The sequence below is a fragment of the Sabethes cyaneus genome, chromosome 2, assembly GCF_943734655.1.
Source record: "Sabethes cyaneus chromosome 2, idSabCyanKW18_F2, whole genome shotgun sequence".
In the NCBI taxonomy this organism is placed as follows: domain Eukaryota; kingdom Metazoa; phylum Arthropoda; class Insecta; order Diptera; family Culicidae; genus Sabethes; species Sabethes cyaneus.
Window position 1 is genome coordinate 57,506,256 of NC_071354.1, and position 27,108 is coordinate 57,533,363.

The 27,108-nt window shown below is 43.6% G+C and overlaps 2 protein-coding genes across 6 annotated transcripts; one reads left to right on the top strand and one right to left on the bottom strand.

The window, feature by feature from the left end:
• Positions 1-10,271: 10,271 nt before the first annotated feature.
• On the top strand, positions 10,272-15,268 carry LOC128735461 (uncharacterized). The gene is made up of 6 exons (XM_053829944.1): positions 10,272-10,407; positions 13,343-13,704; positions 14,048-14,219; positions 14,430-14,541; positions 14,872-15,056; positions 15,162-15,268. The coding sequence occupies exons 1-6, from the start codon at positions 10,272-10,274 to the stop codon at positions 15,266-15,268; spliced, it is 1,074 nt and encodes a 357-aa protein (XP_053685919.1).
• An 8,775-nt stretch (positions 15,269-24,043) lies between these two features.
• On the bottom strand, positions 24,044-25,991 carry LOC128738161 (B-cell receptor-associated protein 31). Of its 5 annotated transcripts, none has more exons than XM_053833075.1 (5): positions 25,882-25,991; positions 25,506-25,754; positions 24,697-24,986; positions 24,456-24,627; positions 24,044-24,393 (listed from the first exon to the last, which is right to left on the bottom strand). In XM_053833075.1, exons 2-5 carry the CDS (start codon positions 25,732-25,734, stop codon positions 24,383-24,385), a joined length of 702 nt encoding a protein of 233 aa, XP_053689050.1. In that variant the 5' UTR covers positions 25,735-25,754; positions 25,882-25,991; the 3' UTR covers positions 24,044-24,382. The 5 variants fall into 5 exon arrangements, with proteins under 5 accessions (XP_053689050.1, XP_053689051.1, XP_053689049.1 ...); XM_053833076.1 differs by having other exon boundaries at positions 25,506-25,751; positions 25,867-25,985; XM_053833074.1 differs by having other exon boundaries at positions 25,867-25,985.
• Positions 25,992-27,108: the final 1,117 nt, after the last annotated feature.

Below are 27,108 nucleotides of genomic sequence, written 5' to 3' on the forward strand. Positions count from 1 at the left end.
CAGTGGGACTCTTCAGTTGACAGCCGTCAACGTGACAGACGCTACCGCGGCTCTCGGTGTGCGATCATTCTTATCCGGTGACGGCCATCATGTTTCATCATTTTTATTGCGATAGCAGCAGCTCGCGGAGCACATTTTATTTGTGTAATTAGTTATTAGAAATATATCATGTTTTATCGTTAACCGCGAGTTGCCACTACACCGAACGCCCTATCGCAACAGTGGCGACGAGATAGTGGCGGAGTTATACCAAAATTAGCGCGTTTTTCGAATGAAATAGTGATTTAGTGAGTCGGAGTAGCACGAGGAAAAAATCGCGATGGCGACCAATCAGGCATTAGGAAGTGCTGGAGTTCCGCAACAACCAAGCGTCACGAATGCTATATTACAGATCCTGAACAACCAGCACGCGCTCATGGCGCAGCTTTCACAGCAGCTTTCCGCCACGCAGGTTGCCATTTCAAAGCTGTCTCGCGATGAAACCGTACTGGATTCCCTGGCAAGCAACATGGTGGAATTCGCGTACGAAAAGGAAAGCGGACACACATTCGACGCGTGGTTTTCTCGCTACAGTGATCTTTTCGATAAGGATGCCGACAAGCTGGACGACGCTGCTAAGGTACGACTCCTCCTACGCAAATTGAGCCCACCGAACCACGAGCGCTACAATAGCTTCATTTTACCTAAACTCGCTCGTGAATTCACCTTCACTGAAACGGTAGAAAAGCTAAAATCTTTGTTCGGTGCGTCCACTTCCATCTTTCGCCGGCGCTACAACTGTCTCCAGACAACCAAGGAGGATAGTGAGGATTATCTCGCCTACTCATGTAGGGTGAACAAATCCTGCGTCGACTTCAAACTGTCAGAGCTCACCGAAGAGCAATTCAAGTGCCTGACGTTTGTGTGTGGCCTCAAATCAAAGCAGGACGCTGAGATCAGGATGCGGCTAATTAACAAGCTAAACGAAGCTGCGGATCTCACTCTTCAACAAGTGGTCGAGCAATGTAATAACCTGGTTAACCTCAAAATGGATACCGTTATGGTGGAAAACCCGCCGACTGTGAATTTCGTTCATCGCAACCAGCAGCAGTCTAGGCATCGATCAACCAGCAGTACACCATCGCAGGATCAACCTAAAACACCTTGTTGGTCTTGCGGAGGGATGCACTTCAGCAAGGACTGCCGTTTCCGCAATCATAGTTGTCGTGACTGCGGTAAGCGCGGTCATCGAGAGGGGTATTGCGTATGCTTTTCATCGAAATCATCGAACAGCGTTCCGAGCAAGCGCAACCCCATGAAACACAGGAAGAAAAGAAACCGTGAACAGTCAACAAAAACGGTGACAGTGCGGAACATCCATCAAAGTCGGAAGTTCATCGACGTGCAGCTCAATGGTGTCCCTCTCCGGCTGCAACTGGATACTGAGTCGGACATATCAATCATCTCGCACCAGTCTTGGATCAAACTTGGTCGGCCAAGAGCACAGCCAGCATTGTGCCAAACCAAAACAGCGTCTGGGGAGCCACTCGACATCGTTTCCGAGCTGCAGTGTAGCATAACCCTCAACAACATCACCAGAGAGGGTAAGTGTTATGTATCAGCTCCTAACGTTCATCTCGACATTTTAGGCATAGATCTGATGGATCAATTCGGTCTATGGAATCAACCGATCACTGCATTCTGCAACCAAGTTGCCATTAAGCAGACTCAGGGTGTTTTCGATCTCCGGGCCCGTTTCCCCGGCGTATGTGCCACGAAAATGGGTCTGCCTAACAAAACAGACAGGAAGACTACCATGGAACCCTGGCCCCCACCGACAAAACCGTGGCAGCGCCTACATCTAGACTACGCCGGTCCGCTAGATGGGAACTATTTTCTCATTCTGGTGGATTCGTACACAAAACGGTCTGAAGTGGTACGAACCAAGGAGATTACCACCACAGCAACTTTGCGAATCCTACGTGGCATCTTCGCAAGGTACGGTCAGCCGGAAACACTGGTTACTGATAATAAGACGCAGCTCACCAATGACCGCTTCGAATCGTACTGCGACAAAAATGGTATCGTTCATCTGAAAACAGCGCCTTTTCATCCTCAGTCAAATGGATTAGCTGAGAGGTTTGTCGACACGTTTAAACGTTCGCTTAAGAAAATCATCGCAGGAGGGGAAACCCTCGACGAAGCCATAGACACCTTTCTTCTGTGCTACAGAACCACACCCTGTCGCAGCGCACCTGGTAGGAAATCTCCCGCTGACCTGATGTATGGACGAACCATCCGTACGTCCTTGGAGCTACTTCGCCCGCCTACGTCGTACCACAAGTTGCCGAGTACTGCTCAGGAAAAGCAATTTAACCGGAAGCACGGAGCGAAAGCTCGGTGTTACAATCAACAAGATCACATCTGGGCTAAGGTTTATGCAGCAAATAAGTGGACCTGGCAACCTGGTATAGTGATCGAGCGCATCGGTCGGGTGATGTATAACATCTGGCTACCATCAAAGCAGAATCTTATCCGATCCCACTGCAACCAACTGCGGACTCGTCAATTAGCTGAGAGTGATGCAGCAACTGAAACGACACTGGGTAGCGTGCAAGTACCGTTGTCTATTCTCCTGGACAGTTGGGGTCTACGTCCTACACTTGAGCCGGAAGCCGAGGAAACCGACTTGCCGGCCTTTCTCCAATCAGACCTGCAGCCACAGGTTATCCGTCGACGTCATCGAACTCCCCTTAGCAATCAACTGCAGCAACCGATTCCTACTCGCCAGTCTTCGAGATTGCGAAGGCAGCCTGCGAGGTACGATCCGTATCACCCTTTCTAAAAGGGGGAGGTGTTGGGAAGGCATCTCACCAACCGTTAAATGACAGCACCGAAGTTACCAGTGGGACTCTTCAGTTGACAGCCGTCAACGTGACAGACGCTACCGCGGCTCTCGGTGTGCGATCATTCTTATCCGGTGACGGCCATCATGTTTCATCATTTTTATTGCGATAGCAGCAGCTCGCGGAGCACATTTTATTTGTGTAATTAGTTATTAGAAATATATCATGTTTTATCGTTAACCGCGAGTTGCCACTACACCGAACGCCCTATCGCAACACTAAGATAAAGTATATATCTGGAAAAATCATGAAAAAAATCACAGGCGTTCATAAAAAATGTTTTAAAGAACATTTTCACATTGAAAATAGAAGAGATAGAAAATATTTCCAAGAGACAGGCTATGGTTTTTTCGATTATTGTTTGCAGTTTTCTATCACTGTGGAACATTTTTTAAAAGATTTTTCCAAATAATATTTTATCCGGATTGTCAATGATGAAATTTGCCAATGAGTCAATGGCCACATTTGTAAATGAATGACACAAGTACAAGAACAAGAAACAATAAAAAACATTTTGGAAATTTTCCATAAGATAGAGTTTTTCAAAGTTTGCTTTGGAATTTCGCAGCCATAGAAAATTTTGTGAAAAACTGTTTTACAGGCGTACAAAACTTTACGAAGTTTAGAGATTCGACTCAAATCTGTGCGATAATATTGATAGATAATAGTTCAATAGCAGAATTAAAAGAAAATTTTCATATTCCTCAACAATTCCTGCTGCTAAAAAAGTTAGCGGTTTATTTAGCGGTACATAAATTTAGCGGAAAATTAGCGACCGCTAACCAAAATGTTAGCTGAGCTAATTAGCTGTTAGCGGATTAGCGGAAATGTTCCCACCTCTGGAAACCCGTTATCTTCAAAACCCCCCCGGCACCAGAAATAGAGGGACCTAACGTGCTAGATGGCTTGACCAGGTTGATGGTGACTTGCGTGTGTCGAGACGCGCAAACAATTGGCAACGAGTAGCCCAGAACCGAGTACAATGGAGAGGAATTCTTGATACGGCAAGAGCCACCCCGGCTCTCGGCTGAATAAGTAAGTAAGTAAGAGTCGTAGAAAAAGTTCAATTCAATTGAAAGAGAAATTTTGGTTCAAAGTTCGGGGCCCCAACAGTTCCATTTGAAACTGAATTTTCAATCATCAAATCGGTTGATTTCAATTCGGCGTATCGTTGACGGGCAGCTGTCTTAGCCGATCTGGTCCGCGCTCGCTCAATGCCGGCTTTTGCCTCTCTCCGCTCGTCGATCTTCCTCCAAGTTTCATCAGAAATCCACTCCCTCAGCCCGCTGCGCGCTTCGCCGAGTGTTACCTGCGTACCGCGTTGCAACAAGAAAACAGTTGATTTTAGCTATTCCGAATGTATAACGGCCTTTATTCGTTCGAAGTTCAAGAACCGTTTTTAATTCCTGCGTGTGTAAATATAAGTTTTAATTAGGGTTAGGTTTTACAGCATAATGTTCTTACGTTTTAGTGCTTTAATCTCCTTTACTGTCTCTGTCCTTAACTTATCCTTTTCCGTTTTCCGCCTCTGTCACTATCTATTTATTTTATCATTTGTAAGAATAACTTTGTTAATATAAATTGTATCTCACCGTTAGTAATTTAGCCGTACTATTGAACACCGACCGTACTAATAATTTTAAGTTACCGTTTAAGATCTAGATGTAAGTAAATCCAATAATTATAAGCAATTTAGCAAGTAAATAATTGATTACTGCACCTTTGTGTGAACTCTAGTTATGAACTATAGCAAAACACGGCCAATGATAGGCAAACGATAATAAACTGTATCAATTTCTACTTTCACTTCAATTTTCGACCTTCTAATCTGCAATTCATCTCTTATTTTTCCTTCTGACGTTTTCTGTCACTTTGACATCCTTCACGCTACGCTTGTTCAATGAGCGCTAGTAATAAGGTGAAGAAACAGTGCTCGGTTGGTGATATATTATTCCGAGGTGCGTACAGCGTCAATGGATTCCGATGACATTCCCCTCCAGTTTGCTGACTCCGCCTGCGAGTCAGTTAACTCTACCTTACCTTTGACGTCGAGTACCACCGCCTTCACAGTCGATCTTTCATACACGTAGTTCGCCGATCGTAGTAGAGACCTTGGTGTTGAACCATCTGAGCTACCCAACAACCAATGATTTTCGGTGAGTGCTGGGGCTGCTTCGTCTTCGACTCGCCCATGTGTAACTAATCGTGCATTCAGGATACCTTCTACTTCGATTAACACGATTTGTAGTTCCTCATCGGTGGGACGGGAGGATAGCTTGATTTCAGACAGAGTTTGTTGAACGGATTGGACAAGTCGTTTCCAACTCCCCTCCATATGGGGAGCTATCGGTGCATTGAAATAGATTGAGCTGCTTGAAGGCCCGAGCTTTTTAGTTATTCTGTTTTGGTCAGCTACTTGCAGTGTCTGTTTCAGTTCACGACCAGAGGTAATGAAATCGGTTTCCCTGCCGTTATAGAGACTTGCAGGTGTTCCCCGGCGCACAATAGAATTCTTTATAACCATTACGCAGGAGTTCGTGATAAGGAAGCCAGTCACTTCGATGTGTACGACACAGGCACGTAGGCATGTAAATAGAACCTCTAATCTCTTCTCAACCCGTCCCTCTATAGCCACTTCCACAAGACCGAAATAATTTATTCCCGTGTGATCAAACGGTCGAACAAACGCGGTTAGTCGGCACCGAGGCAAGTCGGTCATTTCTAGAGCGCGCGGTCGAGCATCTTGCAACCTAAAAGTATCCAGCTGTGGGGCACGAATGGGAAATTTTTCGTCACTGTGTACTGCCGCACTTGTGAGTCCACCGTCAATCCACGTAAAGCGTTTTGGTTGAATGTTTCTAATGAAACGGAAGCTGTTTGCTGTCGCACAAACAAGACGTTTCGAGTTGTGGGTTTTCTCCATTTGGATCGGCGTAAGATTACGTAGAAGCTGCATGGTGCGTTCGTCGTCGCGGGAGCGACTTACCTTATCAGAAAGCATTACACCCAGACTTTCGATCGAGTACTCTTTCACAGCGCGACCTAGGTGATCATCAATCCGATCGCCGTCGCTGTGGACACGATGGCTAACGTGGTATACGTGTAGCATGCCCACTGACTGACCGTTTGAAGCTCCACCATAAATCGTCCACCCAAGATGTGTGTTGATCGCAATTGGTTGGCCAACCATCCCCTCTCGACTTTGTCTAACCAGCGTAGCGAAGGCATGTTGAACTCCGATTAGCAAACGGGGGCGCACATTTAGATATGATTGCACCGGGAGACCTTTCAAGTAGGGGTGCTCGGACTGAAGCTGTTTAATATCGAGCGATTGACGTGGAAGTTGCAGGTCACTTACGGTTCGGACGTCTTCGAAGTGAAAGCGTTTTCCTTTTAACCCAGATATGTCCAGCGCCACTTTGCATGATTCCTGTTCAGAACGATGTGTCCCTCCGGTCCATCTAAGGCATAGTGGATGACGCTCTCCTGTGAGATTGAGCTCTTCGGCAAGGTCCTGGTCCATTAGGGTTAACGAAGACCCATCATCTAAGAAAGCGTAACAGTGTATTGCAATTCCGTTGCCGTATAATATAACCGGGATATAACGGAACAACACGGCACTGGATTCCGCTTGATGAGTGTTGCACGACTGCGGCTCACGCGGTAGATTAGTGTTAACGATCTGCGGTTCCACATTCAGCTCTTTATGCAACAGCGGGTGGTGACCAAATGTGCATCCGCTTACACCACAGTCCTTTGAAGGGCAACCTCCTTTGTGCTGCTTCAAACACTTGCGACACACTCTAGCCTCGCGAACTGTCGCCCACCTTCCGTCGTAAGATAGATCTAGAAACCGTGTGCATTTTGTCAATGTGGCACAAGTACCTTTACAGCCTATGCAAATTCTCTGTGGAATCTGCTTTGGCTCATAAGCCATATTTTGCGTACTGCTACTCGGTTCGGATGAATCTTGGCTACTCCAGCTTGACTGTTCAGCGTGCGTGCTAAGGCAGCCTTGTGATGTTTTGCGTGGCTCCGACACTAAGCAAGCATCTTCGGCAATGACATAGAGCCATTCACTGAAGGCCACCAAGTTTACCTTCCGCAAGCCGATGAAATCGAATCGTTTGGTTTTGTTAAGCGAATCGGGTTTCAGGACCAGCATAGCTAACACTTTGTCCTTTATACACTGTAGCACGATTCGTGGCTGGCCAAACCTGAGTTTGAGTGCATTTACCGCTTTGTCGACCGTAGACGGGTGCAACAGAAAACTCCTAACTGTAGCGAAGGCATCTCCCTTCAGACAATTTCTCAGTCGAATCATGTTTTCGTCTTCCGTGTAGCCACACATGCGCGTCGTACTTTCGTAGGTAGAAAAGAACATGGGCCAGTCCTCAGGATTTCCCGAAAACACTGGCAAATCTTTCGCGACCACCTGGCGTGCGGCAATCTGGTTACGACTCAGGCTACAGTACAACTGGTTGCTAGTTGTAAGCATCCTCCGCTGGCTCTGGTGGCCTACCCTTGGCGATGACCGGTTACTTGGCTGGAGGGTAGACAAATTCTTCACTGGTGCTTCTCTTTCTTCTTCCGAATAGTCACTGCTATCCAGCTGCTCTTCCTCTTCGACGAACTCATCGCTTAAATATTCACTTTCAGTACCATCTTCGTTATCTTTTTTCCATTCTTTAACCTTGGAAACGCTTTTCTCTTCATCCAATTCAGCTTCTGCTTCTTCCTCATCGAGATCCGCCAGCTCTTCAAGAACACTAAACTGCTTTTCTACTAACTTTTTCTTCTCCTCTAGCAGTGTCTGCTCAGCTTCAATTCGCCGCAGTTGCAGTGCCAAACGCTCCCTACATGACCGTCTCGACGTAGCTGAGGCAACCGATACGGCATCCGTTGCCTTAGCCACCTCGCAAGTTTCTTTCTCTAGATACGCTTTTTCTACGGAAGTACCTCGTCTCAAAACATTAGTAGCTTTTGTGCTAACTGTACCTTTGAGCGCTTTTGGCTGTTTACCGGAGCTACGTTTCTTCACTTTCCGGTCGCACTTCGCACAACGCCACGGTTTCGCTTCGATTGTACTATCGACACCGACGCAACTAAAGTGATGCCACTCATCGCAGTCAACACACTGTACCATACGACTATTGTTCGCGGAAGAACACGACTGACAGTTTTGATCGACTAGTTTCAGAGAGTTTCCGCGGGAAGATTGGCTATTTCTACGGGAGCTCTTAGAGCACGCACTCTTGACTGAGGAGGCCATTTTATTCATATTCGAGGGGGGGTTGAGAATGGGTTCTTTATTCAAAGCTTCTGCTTTAGAGCCGAGCGCTCTATCAGGTGTGCTTGTAGATCGAACATCAGAACTCTTACCTTGACTGCTAGTTGTTGCAGTTTCAGCCGGACTCGACATCGTGTAAAACGAATTAAAAATTTTGTTACCTGCGTACCGCGTTGCAACAAGAAAACAGTTGATTTTAGCTATTCCGAATGTATAACGGCCTTTATTCGTTCGAAGTTCAAGAACCGTTTTTAATTCCTGCGTGTGTAAATATAAGTTTTAATTAGGGTTAGGTTTTACAGCATAATGTTCTTACGTTTTAGTGCTTTAATCTCCTTTACTGTCTCTGTCCTTAGCTTATCCTTTTCCGTTTTCCGCCTCTGTCACTATCTATTTATTTTATCATTTGTAAGAATAACTTTGTTAATATAAATTGTATCTCACCGTTAGTAATTTAGCCGTACTATTGAACACCGACCGTACTAATAATTTTAAGTTACCGTTTAAGATCTAGATGTAAGTAAATCCAGTAGTTATAAGCAATTTAGCAAGTAAATAATTGATTACTGCACCTTTGTGTGAACTCTAGTTATGAACTATAGCAAAACACGGCCAATGATAGGCAAACGATAATAAACTGTATCAATTTCTACTTTCACTTCAATTTTCGACCTTCTAATCTGCAAATCATCTCTTATTTTTCCTTCTGACGTTTTCTGTCACTTTGACATCCTTCACGCTACGCTTGTTCAATGAGCGCTAGTAATAAGGTGAAGAAACAGTGCTCGGTTGGTGATATATTATTCCGAGGTGCGTACAGCGTCAATGGATTCCGATGACACCGAGGGTTTCATTACTGGTCGTGATGAAGGCGTTTTTGATGCCGGTCCATTGCTCTTCGACGGTTCCACCAGGTAGCAGCTCCGAGGTTCGAGATTCAAGTTGTTAGACAAAGGCCCTTTCACCTCAGGATTCTCCAATCGGCGGACGTCGTAGCGGCACCCAACTTTCTCCTCCCGTCGTTGGACACGTGCGACGTGCAGACGTATCTCAGCGATAACAAGATGATGGTCGGATGCAATATCAGCGCTGCGTTTGTTGCGTACAGCAAGAAGGCTCCTTCGCCATTTCCGGCTGATGCAGATGTGGTCGATTTGGTTTTCTGTTCAGCTGTCGCGGGAAACCCACGTGACTTTATGTACTATGGGGGAAGAGCGATCCACCAAAGTCCATGCTGTTATTACCACAGAATTCTGTAAACAGCTCCCCGTTTTCGCTCATCTCTCCTAGGCCATGGCGTCCCATGACGCGTTCAAGGTCCGCGTTGTTTGAGCCAATCTTCGCGTTGAAGTCGCCCATGTGAATTTGGATGTCTCCCTTCGGGATTTTCTCAACCACGCTGATCAGCTGGCTGTAAAAACTCTCTTTCTCCTGCAGGTCGGCAGCATCTGTTGGCGCATAGCACTGGATTACTGTAAGGTTCTTAACCCGTGTTCTGAAGCTGGCAACGATTATTCGCTCATTTATCAGTTCCCACTTCGTCAGGGCCGCATGTGCCCCAGTAGGAATCCAACTCCTCTTTCTTGAGTAGCACTTTCACCTCGTATGCCAGAGTAGAGCAAGACTTGCCCGGATGATGTCCTGTGTTCGCCAGATCTCGCTCAGCCCCTGGATTTCAAGCTTCAGGCGGCTAGCTTCCCTTGCAAGTTGAGCCAGCTTGCCCTGCTGGGCAAGGGTTAGTATATTCCATGTTCCGATTCGTGTCCGTGTTTTCATGCTAAAGGTCGTTGCCAATAATCCAGAGAGATTTCTTCTTTCATTTTCGGTAACTTTTTTGTGTTCCAGTAGGCTGTTAACTTAAGGTCCTTATCCCACTGATGGGGCTGCCATCTTAATGTGGGCGGGAGCTACTGTGCCCCCTTTCCTGTTAGCATACGACAACCGAATTTGCGTACCCCAGCCGGCACCTCGTGGAGGTAGGAATAGGGGTTGATGAACAGAGGTTATGGAATGCACATGCTCACCCTTTGCCAGCCATTCCTACTGTTTACTTAGTCAAAATCGGAAGCTTACGGTGGGCTGGTCACATCGCGAAGATGCCGGACGACAGTGTTGCGAAAAACATTTTGTCCATGAAGCCAACCTTAACCCATAGTATAGAGTGGCACAACGTGCTTAATGGCTCGGCCAGTTTGGAGCTAACTTGCGAGACACTCGAAAAATTGACATCGAGTAAGTATTCAGGACCGAGTAAAATGGAGACGAGTTCCTAATACGGAATCTATTCGCTGTTTGAGTCTCGCCGAACCTGGGCTACAGGTAATTTTTGTAGTTCTTTTGACGTTTTCCTGGATGCACCATGAGAAGGCGAACTATTCTTTACATTCCCATCATAATCAAACACTCAATAGAAACAGCAAAACCAGTAGGGCTGCTATTCCTTAAAAAGTTCTGGTGGGCTTATAAGCCCAATATATATTGAAAACTCCAACATTAATATTACCATACGTGCTCTACGAAGTGTAAATCTTCTGCATGCGGGCTCCCAACGGATTTATTATGGCCAAAAAAGGCCAATTAAATGTTTTAGTTAGTTGTACTCTTGTACTTCAATGTTTTAGTCATGATAAACTAATGTATAAATATTATAATTGAACTGAGAAGTATCAGTAAAAATCAAAAGCTTGCCCAATCGAAAGGACAAAAACGACGAGTTTATTTTTATGGTATCGAAAATTCAATCATCGCGTCGTCCTCGTGGCATGCATTGTACCAGAATAATCGCATTTGTTATCCTTTTGGACTGCGACATGTTCTCGTCGGGGTCGAATACACATCATATATGTAGCAGAGCAGCTGCTGCACCCTTAGGGTTATTTATAAACGACATGATTTTGTGGTGGATTTTTCGACACTGGGAAACAAAGAACGGTCGCTGTTTTAGAACCCGATGGCGGCATTCTTATCAGCTGCCGTAGCTGTTGGACATGAGTGCTATAAATTTTGATACGATTAGGTACATCCTTTATCGTGGAAATTATCTATTTGATTATGCTTGTTAGGAAGAATGTTGTTGATACAACATACGACCACAAAAAAAAATATTTTTGAGATTATTGAGGTTAAGCGACCTGATAGATTGATTACCTAGACCATTATATTTCTCATGATTTACATTGCAATTCGCATAGTGATTCCATTTAATGTCCTTTTCCCGTTAGAGCTAAAGAAACGGGGGAAAACCAGCTTCCGGCGTGATTTAGGTTCCGTAAAAAATCTCAAGCAGTCAGATTGAAACCATTTTTTAAAGTGTAAGCCTCTTAGAGCTTTGTGTAATTGGTTCTCTCTAATAAATCTGTACAATTTAGGAGCTTTTTATGCCACATAAACACTCCACCACTCCTGTTACATGCCTGATGAAATTTAAAGATATCGTCCGTTTCGGAGCTCAATTTCGGTTTCCATTTCGGATGAACAGCTTTTTGCGATTCCCGCACGTTGTCGGACAGATCCAGAATATGTATAAGACATCACACGATAAATGTACACATTTACATGATATCTCTTTCATCGTTCTATTTATGGTTTCTTTCATGAATGCTAGGAAAACAATTTTTTCAATCGTGGTTAAGTGCAAGTGGATAAACTTCATCAAGAATGACCGATGAGGTGAGACGACATAGACGATAAAATGATGCTACATATTGCTCCGATTAAATGTATACTAACCCGGAGAGTATTTAATCTAAGTAAAGAACCATCAGTATCAAAAATTTCACACTATGAAATCCAAAAAAAAAAAATATTTGAAAAAAATTTGAGAAGCTTAATAAATGTCAATTTTTAGAGTCATGCTCTAAATATCGCAAATATTTTAAACTGAGATAACATGATGTCAAAAATCATGGTAAATGGTTGATTTGATTATTTTAAACATCGAAATGCTGAAAGCACTGACTTGCAGCAAATTAATTTTCATAGTCAATTTTTCATGATGCAGGGGAATGTCTCACGGCAAAAGTAGGTTAACCATCTGTTCTTCGATTAAAAGCCTACCTTTGTTCCTTTTTTATTGTCAAACTTACGACCGAAATTTAATGGAATGAGCTGAATCTGGACAGTGATGATGATAATTTCTCTGGAAATGCGACCGTCTCGTGCTGCTTTGGCTTCATCACTTTCTACATCAAAGAAACACTATTTACTGCTGAAATTTTGTGTGTTTTCTTTTCTTCCAATCTGAATTGCTGTCAAAGAAAAAAATCTCATCTCTCGTCAAGTGAAAAAACAGGAGCAAGATTAAAATGTATTTAGGTACATATTTAAATATATTTGAAATCAGTGATATGAATAATGAACGCTGCTTACTTATAAATTTATTAGATTAAATTAACGACAGAAGACTTAAAATCGTTTAACCATCAATTTGGTTTGATTTGGTGTTTGTATCTTGTTTGTATGAATTTTAATCAAAATGTATATGACATGTATTTAGTCCTGAAATTCAGCAATCCAACCTTTCATAACACTAACAGTGTGTGCAATCAGCCGAGATAGCAAGCAAGCTCCAGCGAAGTGCTTAGGGCGGGATCAATCTGGCTAAATAATGCAATAAAATATTAAACCTCATTAGAGCTTTCTCTCGTGACTGCCACGAGGATATTGAGGTTAAACCATTTGCAGAAAGATGAAGGCTAAATGAAATTTCTCATCGCTTTCTGGTTGTTCGAAGTAGAATGAATGGATTTTCCGCTATTTGACTGTGTCGTCTCGGCTTGTATAGCACAAGCAGTTATCCTGCGTTAAGATGCTTTCCCATTTAGGTACGGTTTAAGCTGCCTTCAAATAGTGCATTAGGATTTTTACGATGGGAGGGAAATCTTATTTTGTGTGCCTAATAAAGTGCTTGATGCAGTAATGGTTTCTTGACGAAAGTTAGTTTTTTATGAACCAAAAATTTCAAAAACTGTTCTTCGAAACATGTAAGGATAACTACATTTTTTCTGATTTGAAAATTAAGCTCATATTTTTTATATTTATTGTGTTTATATCTTACAAAATCTTTTTGTATCTTTTTGTTAGAATATCAAACCATACTTTTATTTGTTTTATGAATTAGAAGCCACAATGACACTTTCCTTCACTTGTTGTCTGTTTATTATTGCAGTTTACACTTCCGTTCACATAACAAATCTTGAAGTGCCAAGAACGTACATCCTTGAGCAGGATGATTTTCTCACTGCCTTCTCTGCCGGAGAATACCACTGGATGCAGCAGCAGCAGCGACCAGTACGAAACAAATCGAACGGAACCATTCATCCCTTGCCAACTGCCGCCGCCGCCGTAGCAGTTGAAGCAGAAAACTTTACTACAGGGCAGGGCGATAGTAATTCTTCCTTGGCGGTAAAACCTCTCATAATGGATTGCCAGTACGAGATTAAGGCTAATGAGTGCGGATTCGTTCTTAAGTGGTATTTCAACCGGAAGCTGATTTACCAATGGATACCGGCAAGAAACCCGGTTGGCATGGTATGTCCTTCATTATAATTTCTTTATGCAGGGAAACTTTTTATCGAAGACGAAGTTTGTGTAAACAGATAGCCAAGTTTTAACAGAATACCTGTATATTATTTCAGTAGAAACATACACCATGCGCCTCCATTGAATTATTATTTATTTGTTTTAAAAATTTTATGTCAAACACAAATACCTTTCTTAATATTTGATTTGAAAGATTTAATATTTTATGTAAAAGTTTTGCTTTCTAGGACAAAATTAAAAATTTCGGATTTTTCTGGTCCTCACACCATGCACATGATTGGTTATTGACTGGGCGGCGGCACCTCGGTCTTATTTTTTTCTCTCTCGACAGAATCAGTTCAAAAGTGAACTTCGTACCAACTACTCTATGTCGGATTCGGCCAACTACAAGTACCGGGCCCTGGTAATACAGAATCCAAAGCTGAACCACAGCGGAGAGTACATGTGCTCGGTGCAAACTTATGAATCGTTCGACCGTAAGGCGGCTCGATTTCAAATTGTTGGTAAGTTACTATGCCATAGTTTATAGACGCTTAAATTTTACCTGCCCATCCGATGATAACCACCACCGAAGCCAGATTTGGTTGTTTTCAGTACAAGATTGATAGGTGAGATTATATTTGTTCCAATATTTTCACTTGCTTTTTTGTTGCTTCTGCTGTTTTATGGCTTTCCGGGAATCGGTTGATGTGTTTACTTACTGACTGCGCCAGTTCCCGAGAAAATGCTGCTGCTTCACTACGAAAACGACGCCGAAAAGGAAAACATGCTACTTATCAAATGCAGCGTGTTTATGATTTATCCTGAACCGAACCTGGTCCTAGTGTAAGTAACGGAAGTGGGTGGTTTTAATCTTTCCGTTTTTTTATCTGCGGTTGTAAAATGTAAAGCAGTAAAGCGGTTTAACGATGTGATTTACTGATATACTGTCTATTTGAAATCAAATATTTTATTGTAGCGCAAGTTAAAAGTTGATTTAACTCTGTTATTTAATAAGTATTTTCTTTTTTTTAAATAATTTGGTGGCTATTGCACATTGCTTTAGTATTGAAAGTACATTGCTTTCGAATAAACAGTAAATTAGAAATTATAATTGTCACAGTTTGTGGTAATCCTCTAAACCGGCTCTCAAATTCAAATTATACCTCTCGGCAGTGTTAGCGGCGACCTAGTGCTGGTTAGCTCACGTACCGTCGTCGTTGCCGACCGGTACCACATGTTCAACAAAACCGTTTATGGCCTGATCGACAAGCACCTGCTCATCTCACCCACCTCGATTGGCTGTGTCCTATCGGTTGCCGGCTCGAGCTACGTGCGAAAGCGCGAAACAATCTATTACGGTAATTTGCCCTTTTCGGTTGCAAAATTTGGCCGATCAATAATTGACTAACCGCTGTACCGTTTCGTATCGTGCGCTCGCTCTCGTCTCGCCTTGTTTTTGCCAGATCCCACGCAGCTGACGAGATGGAGCCGCCTCAGGATGGACCATCAGGGACGATTTGAGATTAGCGATTGCTCCGGTAAGGTGGTTAAGTTAGCACGATTGACCTAATTAGGCCTTAGTAATTTTGCTGCACCGAATGATGGGATTGACTTGCATTGATACGTTTGAAAGTGAGCTTTTAATTATTGCTGTAGAAAATCTATACTTCAATTAATTTGCCTTTCGGTATGAGCTCAGGAATTGTTCATTAGCATTCAGTATAGTATATGGTTGTAGTCCTGATTGGAGGCACATCATCGCATGTTTAAGTTTCAACTAGGAACAATAATGATTTATTTGAAAAACCTAGAAATAAAAATTTAATATATAACCCACATTATTGATAACAAATAATATAATGTCTCATTTATTTTTAGATCAACTGAAAACATCAGTTTTGGTGGCACTGGCAGGGTTCGGAATGTTCAACTTAATTCTTTTTCATCGGAACAATTTTGAGTAGGAATAAAATATAGTTATTATTCGAATTTAAAATAAAAAATGCATAAGTTATTCCGAAAATTCTTGTCTCCTTTAAACATTTTTAGCATTCTCTTCGATTTAAGCGAAATATTTCTTCTTCTTCTTCAGCAGCATAGAGCCGGGGTGGCTCGTGCTGTTTCAAGCACTCGTCTCCATTCAACTCGGTCTTGGGCCACTCGTCGCCAATTTCCTAGTCGTCTCAGAAGTCGCAAATTGCTTTCGACCTGGTCGAGCCATCGTGCACGTTGAGCCCCCCTGTTCCTGGTGCCGGTGGGGTTGTTGAAGAGGACTATTTTCGTCGCACTGTCGTCCGGCATCCTTACGACGTATCCGGGCCACCGCAGCCTGCTAACTTTCGCTAGATGTACGATGGGAGTCTCCCCAAGCAGTGCCTCCGCCGCCCTCCGCTTTTAGTTTGTATTCCGCCAAATATCGTCCGTAGCACTTTCCGCTCAAACACGGCAAGGGCGCGTATGTCCTCCGTAAGCAGCGTCACGGCTCCAAGTCCATAAAGAACTACCGGTCTAATAATGGTTTTGTACATTGTTAGCTTCGTGCGGCGGCGTATGCTTCCTGATCGTAGCGTTTTACGAAGGGCAAAGTAGGCCCGATTTTCCTCTTGGATGCTCCGCTAGATCTCCTTACTAGTGTTGTTGTCCGCGGTCACCAGCGATCCCAAATACACGAACTCCTCTACCACTTCTAGTTCGTCGCCGTCAACGGTTACCGTCCGTGGGAGGCGCGCGTTTGTTTCCTTGGAGCCTCTTCCTTTCATGTATTTGGTCTTCGACGCATTTATTTTTAGCCCAATTCTCCTAGACTCCGCTTTCAGTCTGGCGTAGATTGCCTCCCCCGTCGCAAAATTCCTGGCTATGATATCGAAGTCATCTGCAAAGCCTAGAAGTTGGCTACTCTTGGTAAAAATCGTGCTGCTCGTTTCGATGCCCACTCGCCGGATCACCCCTTCAAGAGCGATGTTGAACAGCATGCAGGATAGACCGTCACTTTGTCTCAACCCACGCCGCGTCTCGAAGGGACTCGAGAGTCACCCAGAGATGCGTACGAAACACATCACTCGATCCAATGTAGCTCTGATTAGTCGCGTCAGTTTGTCCGGAAAACCGTGTTTGTGCATTATCTGCCATAGCTTGTCTCGATCGACTGTAACGTATGCTGCTTTGAAATCAACAAAGATGTGATGCGTGGGCATGTTATACTCCCGACATTTCTGCAAGATCTGTCGGATAGTAAAAATTTGGTCCGTAGTTGCGCGAGCCCTCATGAAACTCGATAATTCCCTACGAAACCTTGTACTATCGGTGACAACCGGCGTAACAGGATCTGGGAGAGTACCTTGTAGGCGGCGTTTACTAGCGTAATGCCGCGATAGTTGCAGCAGTCCAGTCGATCACTCTTTTTGTAGATGGGACAAACCACTCCTTCCATTCATTCCTCCGGTAGCTTTTCCCCCTCCCAAATCCTCGAAATAACCCAGTGTAGTGCCTTTGCTAGCGTTTCTCCGCCATGTTTATAAAGCTCTGCCGGTAGGCGGTCCTTCCCAGCGGCTTTATTGGTCATCTGCAGCCTCGTTTCTCGTTTTCTCGTTTGACTTCTTGGAGATCAGATGCTAGGACATTACTATCTTCCATGGGCGCTCCTAGGTTAATTCCCGTTCCGCCTCCTTCTGCGACTTCGCCATTGAGGTTTTCATCGAAGAACTGCTTCCACCTGTCGACCACCTCGCGCTCGTTTGTAATTAGATTCCCTTCCTCGTCCCTACACATGTCAGGTATCGGTGTGAAGCCTTTCCGAGTTTGGTTCACCTTCTCATAAAACTTGCGCGTGTCATTAGCTCGGAATAGTTGCTCTAATTCTTCACGATCTCTGTCCTCCTTTTGGCGCTTTTTTCTCCTCAGGATCGTGGTCAACTGATTCTTAGCTCGTCGGTATTTGACCAGGTTCTCTCTAGTGGCAATACTTAGATAATTTTTTAAAGCATTTTTTCTCCTCCACCGCTTGCTGGCATTCACCATCAAACCAATTCAGTACTCGCGCGTAGTTCTCGGCAGCTTGTGGGTTATCTAGCTGTCTGATATTCAGCCGATGAGGGCGGCTTTGACGTGTCCGGTATACGGTGGACAGCTTTGAGCACATATGTACTGCTACTAGGTAATGGTCAGAATCAATATCCGCACCCCGACGGGAGCGTACGTTCGTGATGTTAGAGAAAAACCGGCCCTCTATGAGAACGTGGTCAATTTGGTTCATTGTACGTTGGTCAGGTGATCTCCAGGTGGCTTTGTGGATATCCTTGCGCGGAAAAAAGGTGCTTCGGATCACCAGGCCTCGGGAAGCTGCGAAGTTTATACATCGTTGGCAGTTATCGTTTGAGTCGGTGTGCAGGCTATGGGGCTCTACCACCGGTCTATACATTTCTTCCCTACCGACCTGGGCGTTCATATCCCCTTGGGCGTTCATATGACGATCTTGATGTCCCGTGACGAGCAGCTGTCGTACGTTGCCTCCAGTCTCGCGTAGAACGCTTCTTTCTCATCGTCGGGTCTACCTTCGCGCGGGCAGTGTACGTTAATGATGCTATAATTGAAGAAACGGCCCTTTATCCTCAATACACACATTCTCTCGTTGATCGCCTGAGCGAAATATTACGTATAGGTTTTAGGGTATTTTCAGTACAAATAAATCACTACGCTGCTCGTGTAGTTGTAGTCTATGCCAGCCACGTAGCCAGAGGTGGGGACCAGGAGCCCTATCTTGGCTCCTAATACATTATATACATGTCTTACTGCTTATAAATATAATACATTACTATACATTTAATGTATTGTAGTTCTAAACGAAAAAATATGCATATAAAACAGTTAAAATCAAAATTGGGCCCCGGGCCCCCCCTTCTGGCTACGTGGCTGGTCTATGCTGCCCATGGATTCATAGCTGACGTAAAAGCCAAAATGACCAAAATGTACTTTTTCGGTCTTACGCATTCTCAACTATGTAATATACATACCCAATGCTAAAACAACATTTGTTTGTTCGAAAATATTCGAGAAATTTGGGAGAATATTCAGGGGCTTTACGCCAAGTTATGAGAATAAACAGTCTGTTTATTCGCATAAACTGGTGTATGCATTTTTTTAATACAATAACCGAGAAATGAATCACGAAAGCCCATCGGCCCTGTTTTGACTAATAATCTCTACTAAATTAACAGATTATTTTATTGAAAAAGTATACAGTTTAGATTATATGGCCTTAAACATTTTTCCCGGTAAAAAGGCGTTTTCTCAACAATGATGGTGTTGGTCGTTACGTCAACTATGCATCCATGGGCAGTATGGAACTTTTTTGAGAAAACATAACTTGCAATTTGCATAGGAAAGCGAGACAATGGTGGCGCATGGGTGCATTGTGAATATACAGAATACTTGAGTAACAGATCAAAAAGAAAATGATCACGACTTAAATATATGTATATTTCAGTCGTGAAAAATGATATTGTGTGAAAAATGGTAGCCAACCAGATTTTGCAACAAGCGTTTCGCAGCGCGAAGTTTTTCATAAACAGAACAGAAGGTTAAGTTCTGAAAACGGAATGTAGTTCCTTGCAGAGCTGCTAGGACCCATCAATTATTTCAGTTGCTGTGATTTCTGGTTCTACTAATGTTCCTGAATTTTAAAGTACTCCTTAAACTATTTATGTTATTTAAAAGATTAGATCAAGAAAATAAAATACAGCTGACAGCTGACGACCCTGTTGCCAGTGAGTCAAGGTATAGGAACTCGTCGACTACCTCAAACTCATCCCCGTCAATTACCACGGTACTGCCCAAACGGGCCCTGCCGCGCTTGCTCCCGCCCGCCAGCATACACTTCATTTTAGATGTCAACCTTCAATCTTTATCTTCAATCCAATCTTCTCTGCTTCGCGTTTTAGACTGATCTTCCACCGCCTCAAATGTTCTACCGACAGCATCCACGTCGTCAACAATGCAGATAAATTGACTGGATTTATTGAATCATGCTCCGCATTTCGATCGTCGCTCGTTTTATAACACCTTCAAGCGCAATGTTGAATAGCAGGCAGGAAAGACTATCTCCTTGTCGAAGTTCCCTGCGAGATTCGGATGGATACGACCATCCCCCCGAGATTTTCACACAGCATTGGAGCCCATCCATCGTAGCCATGATAAGTCTAGTAAAAGCAAAACCTTTAGCTTAAACCGTCATTACACACTGCCCATCTTTATCGACAGACTTCGCAGCCTGTTAAAGTTCAGAAAAAGCACTGCCTAGCCGAGATTCGAACATACGACGACTGGCTTGTTAGACTAGCATTGTACCTCGAAGCTAACTGGACGGTCTAGTAAGCTTACCCGGAAAGCCGTTTTCGTCCACAATTTTCTATAGATCTTGTCGGTTTACACTATCATATACGTCTTTGAAATCGATAAATAAGTGATGCGTGGGGACTCGGAATTCCGTTGTAGACCGACCCTTCATGAAGCCAGCCTGATAACTTCCCACAAATCTATTGGCTATTGAGGATAGTCGATGGAAGATGACTTGGAACAGCACTTTGTAGGCGGCATTCAGGATAGTGATGATCGCCTTTCTTGTAGATAGGGCAAATAACCCTGTCATTTCACTCCTCCGGTAGTCGTTATGTATCCCAAATCTTAACAGTCAGATGATGCAAACAGCCGACCAACTTTTCCGGGCCCATTTTAATAAGTTTACGCCATCCTTTCCCGCTGCTTTATTGTTCTTCAGTCGCTGGATGGCTTTTTTAACTTCAATTATCGATTGGCACACATGGCAATTATCGATTGGGATGGCACATCTTCGTTGTTTGCTACAGCAATGTGGTAACTTTCTCTCTGCTATCATGGTTTTTGGCCTGCACGCTATTCAGGTGTTCATCGTAGTGCTGCTTCCACCTTTCGATCACCACACGGTCGTCAGTCAAGATACCTCCATCTTTATCTCTGCACATTTCGGCCCACGGCATAAAGCCTTTGCGAGATTCGTTGAGTCTCTGATGAAACTTCCAAGAGTCGTGAAAGCGATACAGCTGCTCGAGTTCTTCGCACTCCTTCTCCTCCATTCTGGCGGGTAACTCTACGTAGCATTTGTACCCGCGTTGCGTTCTTCTCATATCTGCTGACATTCCTCGTCAAACCATTCGTTTCGTTGATTCAGTGCCACACGACCTAGGACGTTCTCCGTTACGCTGTTAATGGCTGTTTTCATACCAACATCCACATCCGGTTGCTTCAGTCGCGCTAGATTATATCGTTACGGGCGCCGGCATCGAATGTTGTTCACAACCGGTAGTTTTTGACGTATCCTTACCATCACTAGGTAGTGATCCGAATTAATGTTAGCACCCGGATAGGTTCTGACGTCGATAATGTCTGAAAAGTGCCGACCATCTATCAGAACGTGGTCGATTTGTGATTCCGTCTGGTTGGTTGATCTCCAGGTGTACCGATGGTAGAAGTCATCCTAGAAGAAGATACTACGTATGGCCATGTTCTTGAAGGCGGCGAAGTCGACAAGTCTTAGAACGTTTTCGTTCGTATGCGGTTGTGCGCCGAACCGTCCAATTAAATGTGCTAAACCGGTTTAAACTCGACCAACTTGAGCATTACAGTCCCCGATGATGATTTTGACATCACTTCTTGGGCAGCGGTCGTATTCTCGCGCCAACCGTGCGTTAAATTCGTCCAACCCCACAGTATCGCCGGAGGGCCAACGCAGCTCGAAGGAGCCCTCCTTTCCTATCAGCATACGATCTTGGTTTCCACCGGAATTGGTTACGCGATCTCCACCGAGGTTGCTCATATTTCGGCTGGTACCACGAGGAGGTAGGGGTAGGAGTTGCTGGGTAAGAGGGTATGGACCATTGTGGGGTCTATTTTATGCTCAATGCGCAAGGCACCGATGGTACGCATTACTCAGCCGTTTACCAACCCCGTTTGTTGTACCATCAAAATCGCTTTCTCCGCCGGCATGGTACTCTGCCTGAACGCCATTCAGGTGTTCATCGAAGTGCTGCTTTTACCTATCAGTTACCTCACGATCGTCCGTCAGAATACTGTCATTCATCCCGACACTTTTCGGCTTGCGGCACAAAGCCTTTACGGGATCCGTTCAGTTCCTTAGAACTTTCGCGTTTCCTGAGAACGATGTAGCCGTTCCAACTCTGCATATTCCTGCTCTTCCAGGCAGCGCTTTTTCTCCCGGAAGATTTGGTTTCGCTGCAACTTCTTCTCTTTGTGTCTTTCGACGTTCTGACATGTAGCACTGCGCTCTTGGCCGCCCGCGCAGCTTTTTGCTCGTCCATCGCCCTCCTACATTCATCATCAAACCAATCGTTCCACTGATTCCGTCCCACGTGCCTGATGGAGCCTTCCGCTACACTGCTGATGGCTGTTTTGGTGGTGTTCAACGGTCCTCGAGAAGGGCTTCGTCCAGTTTGTGCTCTTTTGGCAGCGCAGCTTCGAGTGAATTGAATGCGCGTAGTTTGTGGTGACGTCTGGCTGATTCAGCCGCGCGGAATTTAACCGAGGCCGGCGTAGCTACCGAATGTTGTTCACTACACTGGTCGATCTGCAATTCTGTCTGATTTGGTGAGCTGCAGGTTTACTTGTGTAGGATTCTGTGCTGGAAAAAGGTACTACGTACGGTCATGTTCTTGCAGGCGGCAAAATTGATAAGACTTAGGCCCATTTGGCGTGCGCTGAACCCTCCAACCACCGGTTTGTGTTCCTCTTCCTGGCCGACCTGGCATTGAAATCCTCGATGACGACATCATGTTTTGGGCAGCGGTTGTATTCGCTCTCCAACTGCGCGTAGAGTTCATCTTTGTCGTCATCGGTACTCTTGAGGTGAGGGCTGTGCACGTTGATGATGATGCTTATGTTGAAGAACTGGCCCTTGCTTCTCAATCTGTACTTTCGAGGATTGATTGGCCCCCACCCAAAGCTGTACTCAGCTCGTGTGTGTTGCCGCAGCTCTGGTAGCTGGAATGTCCATCTTTGAACGGACGTACCGCTGAGCTCTTCCAGCACAACTTCCGTAGCGCTACGACGTCGAACTTGTGGCTCTTCAATATGTCGGAGAGCACTCGATTGCTCCCTTGGAAGTAGAGACATCGACAGTTCTACGTCCCGAGTTTACAATCCATAGTCGTCGCGCGGGTCTATTCCGATTGTTTCAGTCCGAATTTCCTTTTTCTTTATTCATTCCCGATCTCTACCAAGGTTGATCGTATCCCTGGTACCGACCACGAGGAGGCACAGTGATACCGAATCGAAAAAAACGCGATTATTATATTAGTATTAGAAATCAATGTGTCAAAATCGAAGATATATGATAGGAAAACGCTCCAGAGAAAACATCATTCGCCTCCCACGGACAGTGACTATTGACGGAGATGGACTGAAAGTGGTTGATATATCAACTTATTAGTTCGTATATTCAAAGTCCCTGCCGACAACAATACAAGTGAGGAGATCAAAAGTAGCATTCAAGCTGGAAATCGGACCTACTTTTCCCTCCGCAAGACATATCGATTAAGGAGCATAGAACTTCGCTCAAAGCTGACCATGTGCAAAGCGATAGTCGCAGCGGTAGTTCTCTACGGACATGCGACTGTGATTTTGCTGACGGAAGACATATGTGCATTTGCCATATTTTAACGAACGCTATTGCGGACTATTTTTGTTGGAGTACAAACTGATCGTAAGAACCACGAGCTGCAGCTACTAGTTGGAGAGATTTCCACCGTATACCTTCCATCCATCTTTACATGTCCGTTCTACAAGAATCCATTTTCGAGCTCCACAAACGGATCATATCACTCTATGACAATCCTCGAAGAATTTTAAGAATTGAGCTTGCACACAAAACAACTGTTCAAAGCAACTTCGGGACAGCGTCAGTAAAGCGAAATGAGCTTTGAGCGAATTATGATTAAACATGATTTCCAACGCTGACCAGACTGATATGTGCCACTCTATGGTTCTAAGTCAAGCATCAGAATAGCTGCTGAGATATCGGACCCGTTTATGACGTTAGACGCGGTAAAGCAATGGATGGACTATCGAATCTAATGTTAAACATAGCATTGGAAGATGTCGTTCGAAGGGCGGGCGCGAAAAGAAGTGGTAAGGTAGCATGTTCTTTTACCATTTTTCTTTGAAAACAACTTGCGGATGTTGAGTTGCTTCGGGCTCCCTGTACAAATTACTAAATTCTTTTTAGAGCCCGGAAATCAGTCAAACACCTTACTTGTATGAAATATTTCTTCGCTGAAAGGAAAAAGTGAAACTACTTTAAAGGTAAGTTTTTATTGTAATTGAATAAGAGCTTGACCTATTCATACGTCGGTCTTTTACAAAACATTCGACTTTTTCTTTAATTTGAGTATCAGATACCACACTTTTTCTTTGATGTCCCACAGTCCATTAGATTAGAGATGGATTAACCAGTTAATTAGTAGATCAATCAAAAATGCTTCCCAGAATTATCCGCATGCATTTCAATAAAGACGGATTTTTTGGATAACGATAAATAGAAAATTACTTAAATTTATAAGCAATAAAAATTAAATACAAACAGAAATTTTGTGTCTGGTTTGAACGTAAGAAAGATGGCAAAAACAACCCAAAGGCATTATCAACTATGTACTGAAATTGTATGAAAAATAACATTGTAAAAAAAGTTAAATGTTCACATTCAATTTAGTCACTTTTATCTTCACTAGTGATAGCGATTCGTTTCTGCAGTTTGCTGTACTCTTCAGTTAGCCGATCGTACTCGCGATTGAGGCTCTCCGATTGGGATTTCATTGCTTCCTTGTCCTTACGCTCCCGTGTTACCTCACTTTCAAGTTCAGCAATTCGTTTCTTCAACTCATCAACCTGTGGGTTATTATTATTCAAGAAACATTAAGAATTATATGATAGAAATAGTAATTTTTCCCAACTTACGTTAATATCATCACCCGATGGGGCAGAAGGTTTCGGTTTGTCTCCTGTTTCCTCTTCCTTTTTCTGTTGGCTCAGCAGACTGCGGGCGGCGGCAGTGGCACTCTGAGCTTGTTTCATGGACGCTTCCGACTGAGCTAGGAGTAGAGCCTGAGCCGTGATGAGCGAAATCAAACGACGAATGACCAGCGTAAGAAAGATGGCAAAGCCAGAAATATAGAAATTTCGTTGAGCACGGAACAGACGCATGCTGTGCTGCATATTGACATTCAGATGCTGTTCGGCGGCCGGATCTGAAAAAATAAAATGAAGTCTGTTAACGCATGGATTCGTAATATTTGTATATTGGTAAAACAAATATTTTGATAGATTAAGCAAAGTACTGTCTAAAGATTGTTTTGCTTTATCTTTTAGTAGGGAATGCATCAAGACAAGTAATTTTCCCTGCTGTCGTTGGATTCAATAGTTTTGTTAAAAGCTATTTTTACAATAGCAGCTCAACAACGCACTTAAGTCAACTTCACCCCTTTGTTGCACTCCATTAGGAAATATCGTATCGCTAAAACAGATATTAGATTGGTGTTCTTAGAACTGGCTAATTCTAATTTCATTGGGCGATTTGTTATCGGGTATTTTTCAATAGATAACACAGCAAAATATTGTCACTTCATGTGATTACATCATTGCTAAATGCTCTGTTTAGGAGCTGTACGGAGATTTCAACCAGCATAAAGGTCAAAAACAAAGTGATGAAATGATTAAGTTGACGTGGTGCAAACAAAAAAAACTATTTCGATTAAAGCATGACTCACCGATATGCGAGTACTTCCGCATCTCACGAACCGCTTCCAGCAGGAACAGGACCAGCACAAACAGTAGCAGATAAAAATAGGTTTGTGCTTGTCTACTCAGCATTGCTAGGAAACGGGACTTGAAGAATCGCTGCCATCGCTGGGGACTGGCCACCGGTAGAACCAGTAGCAGCACGATGATTATTTCCGCGTACAGAAACGAAGCGATTAAACTCCAGACGAGGCTCATAGTGACTTAAGTGTTACCTACTAAAAGTTTATTGATTAGTTTTATCTGTGCTGCTTATTTCCAAATATAGCAAAAAAGATAGACATTAAATTTTCATTACTTTTTCCATTTCAAGAAAAATCTATCTTTTACCTTTAAATCACTTACTAGTCAAAAACGATAGTAATGAACACTAACTTCAAAAAAAACACTAACACCGTACGATGCACTGCGAAAATTTACTTTTGGTTTTGATGAGAGTTGAGGAAATGCAACTTCTTTCAAAATGACGACGTCGATGAATGTTCTTCGTTGTTCAGCTAGCTAGCGGCTTTATTTGCATGGATTGGCTTGCAGGCACACATACGTGTTCCTGCGAGTGTCGTAATGTGTTGTTGTGTTCGTGCATTCGTGGTTTACTTTGACGTTTCTTCAATGATGTTTGCCTCGAAAGCATAACGCCATGTGCTATAATATTTGAAAAATATTGTCCAAAAAAATGACGACGTCACTTGCGACATGTGAACCAAACCAAACCAACTTGAAAAGCAAGATGGAAATAATGTTCGGTAAGAGAGGAGATATGGCTAATTTTTAGGAAAATTGTCCAATCAATAAGTGAGCAATCGCTCTTAAAAGTGCTATTTTAGCTTAAATCGCGTCGGTCTCTTCGGCGTACGAATTGCTTGGAATGTAAAGAAATAGTGCGCCGAAGATACCGAAACGATTTCATATAAAATAGCACCTTTATGAGCGATTGCGCACTTCGGATGCTACAATTTTCCATACAATCTGGAATACCAGCATAGATTTACATGTGTGTTGTTGAAACGCGAACGCGAAGATTGACTTTAACAGCGCGTCGTGGGACTTCATGACCAATAGGAGAGATGAGCGAAAATGGGGAGGCGTTTATAAAATTTTATGTTTTGTCCAGGGATGGTTCGATCACTTTGACTCAATTTTGATTCATTTGACACCGTCTTAACGGGGCCAAATATGACAAAGTTGCGTATGGGACATTTGTAGAACAGGTTATTACCTATAATTTTGCTGAACAAAGTTTTGCCGTATCTTTTGTAGTTACAGTGCTACAATGCTAGTAACTTATTAGTGACTAAATGAACGTTCATTTAGTCACTAATGGTTTACTAGCGTTGTAGCACCATAACTACAAAATGTACAGCAAAACTTTATTCCGAAAGATTGTAGATTAGAATTAGTTCTACAAATGTCCCATATATAACATTGTCATACTTGGCTCGGCTGAGACGGTACTGTCAAATGAATCAAAATTGAGTCAAAGTGATCGAACCATCCCTGGTTTTGTCCACCATCAAAATGGGGAAGCAGCTATCTTTATGAACTGCAATAAGTGCAGTACCGATATTGGAC

Excerpts from the sequence above, each read along its gene's own strand:
- LOC128738161 (XM_053833075.1), bottom strand. The coding sequence starts at position 25,734 with ATGAGCCTCGTCTGGAGTTTAATCGCTTCGTTTCTGTACGCGGAAATA. Across the intron at positions 24,987-25,505 it reads GCGGAAGTACTCGCATATCG|ATCCGGCCGCCGAACAGCAT; the intron begins GTGAGTCATGCT and ends TTATTTTTTCAG. Across the intron at positions 24,628-24,696 it reads CATCGGGTGATGATATTAAC|GTTGATGAGTTGAAGAAACG; the intron begins GTAAGTTGGGAA and ends AATAACCCACAG.
- LOC128735461 (XM_053829944.1), top strand. The coding sequence starts at position 10,272 with ATGCCGGACGACAGTGTTGCGAAAAACATTTTGTCCATGAAGCCAACC. Across the intron at positions 13,705-14,047 it reads CAAGAAACCCGGTTGGCATG|AATCAGTTCAAAAGTGAACT; the intron begins GTATGTCCTTCA and ends CTCTCTCGACAG. Across the intron at positions 15,057-15,161 it reads GCGCGAAACAATCTATTACG|ATCCCACGCAGCTGACGAGA; the intron begins GTAATTTGCCCT and ends TGTTTTTGCCAG.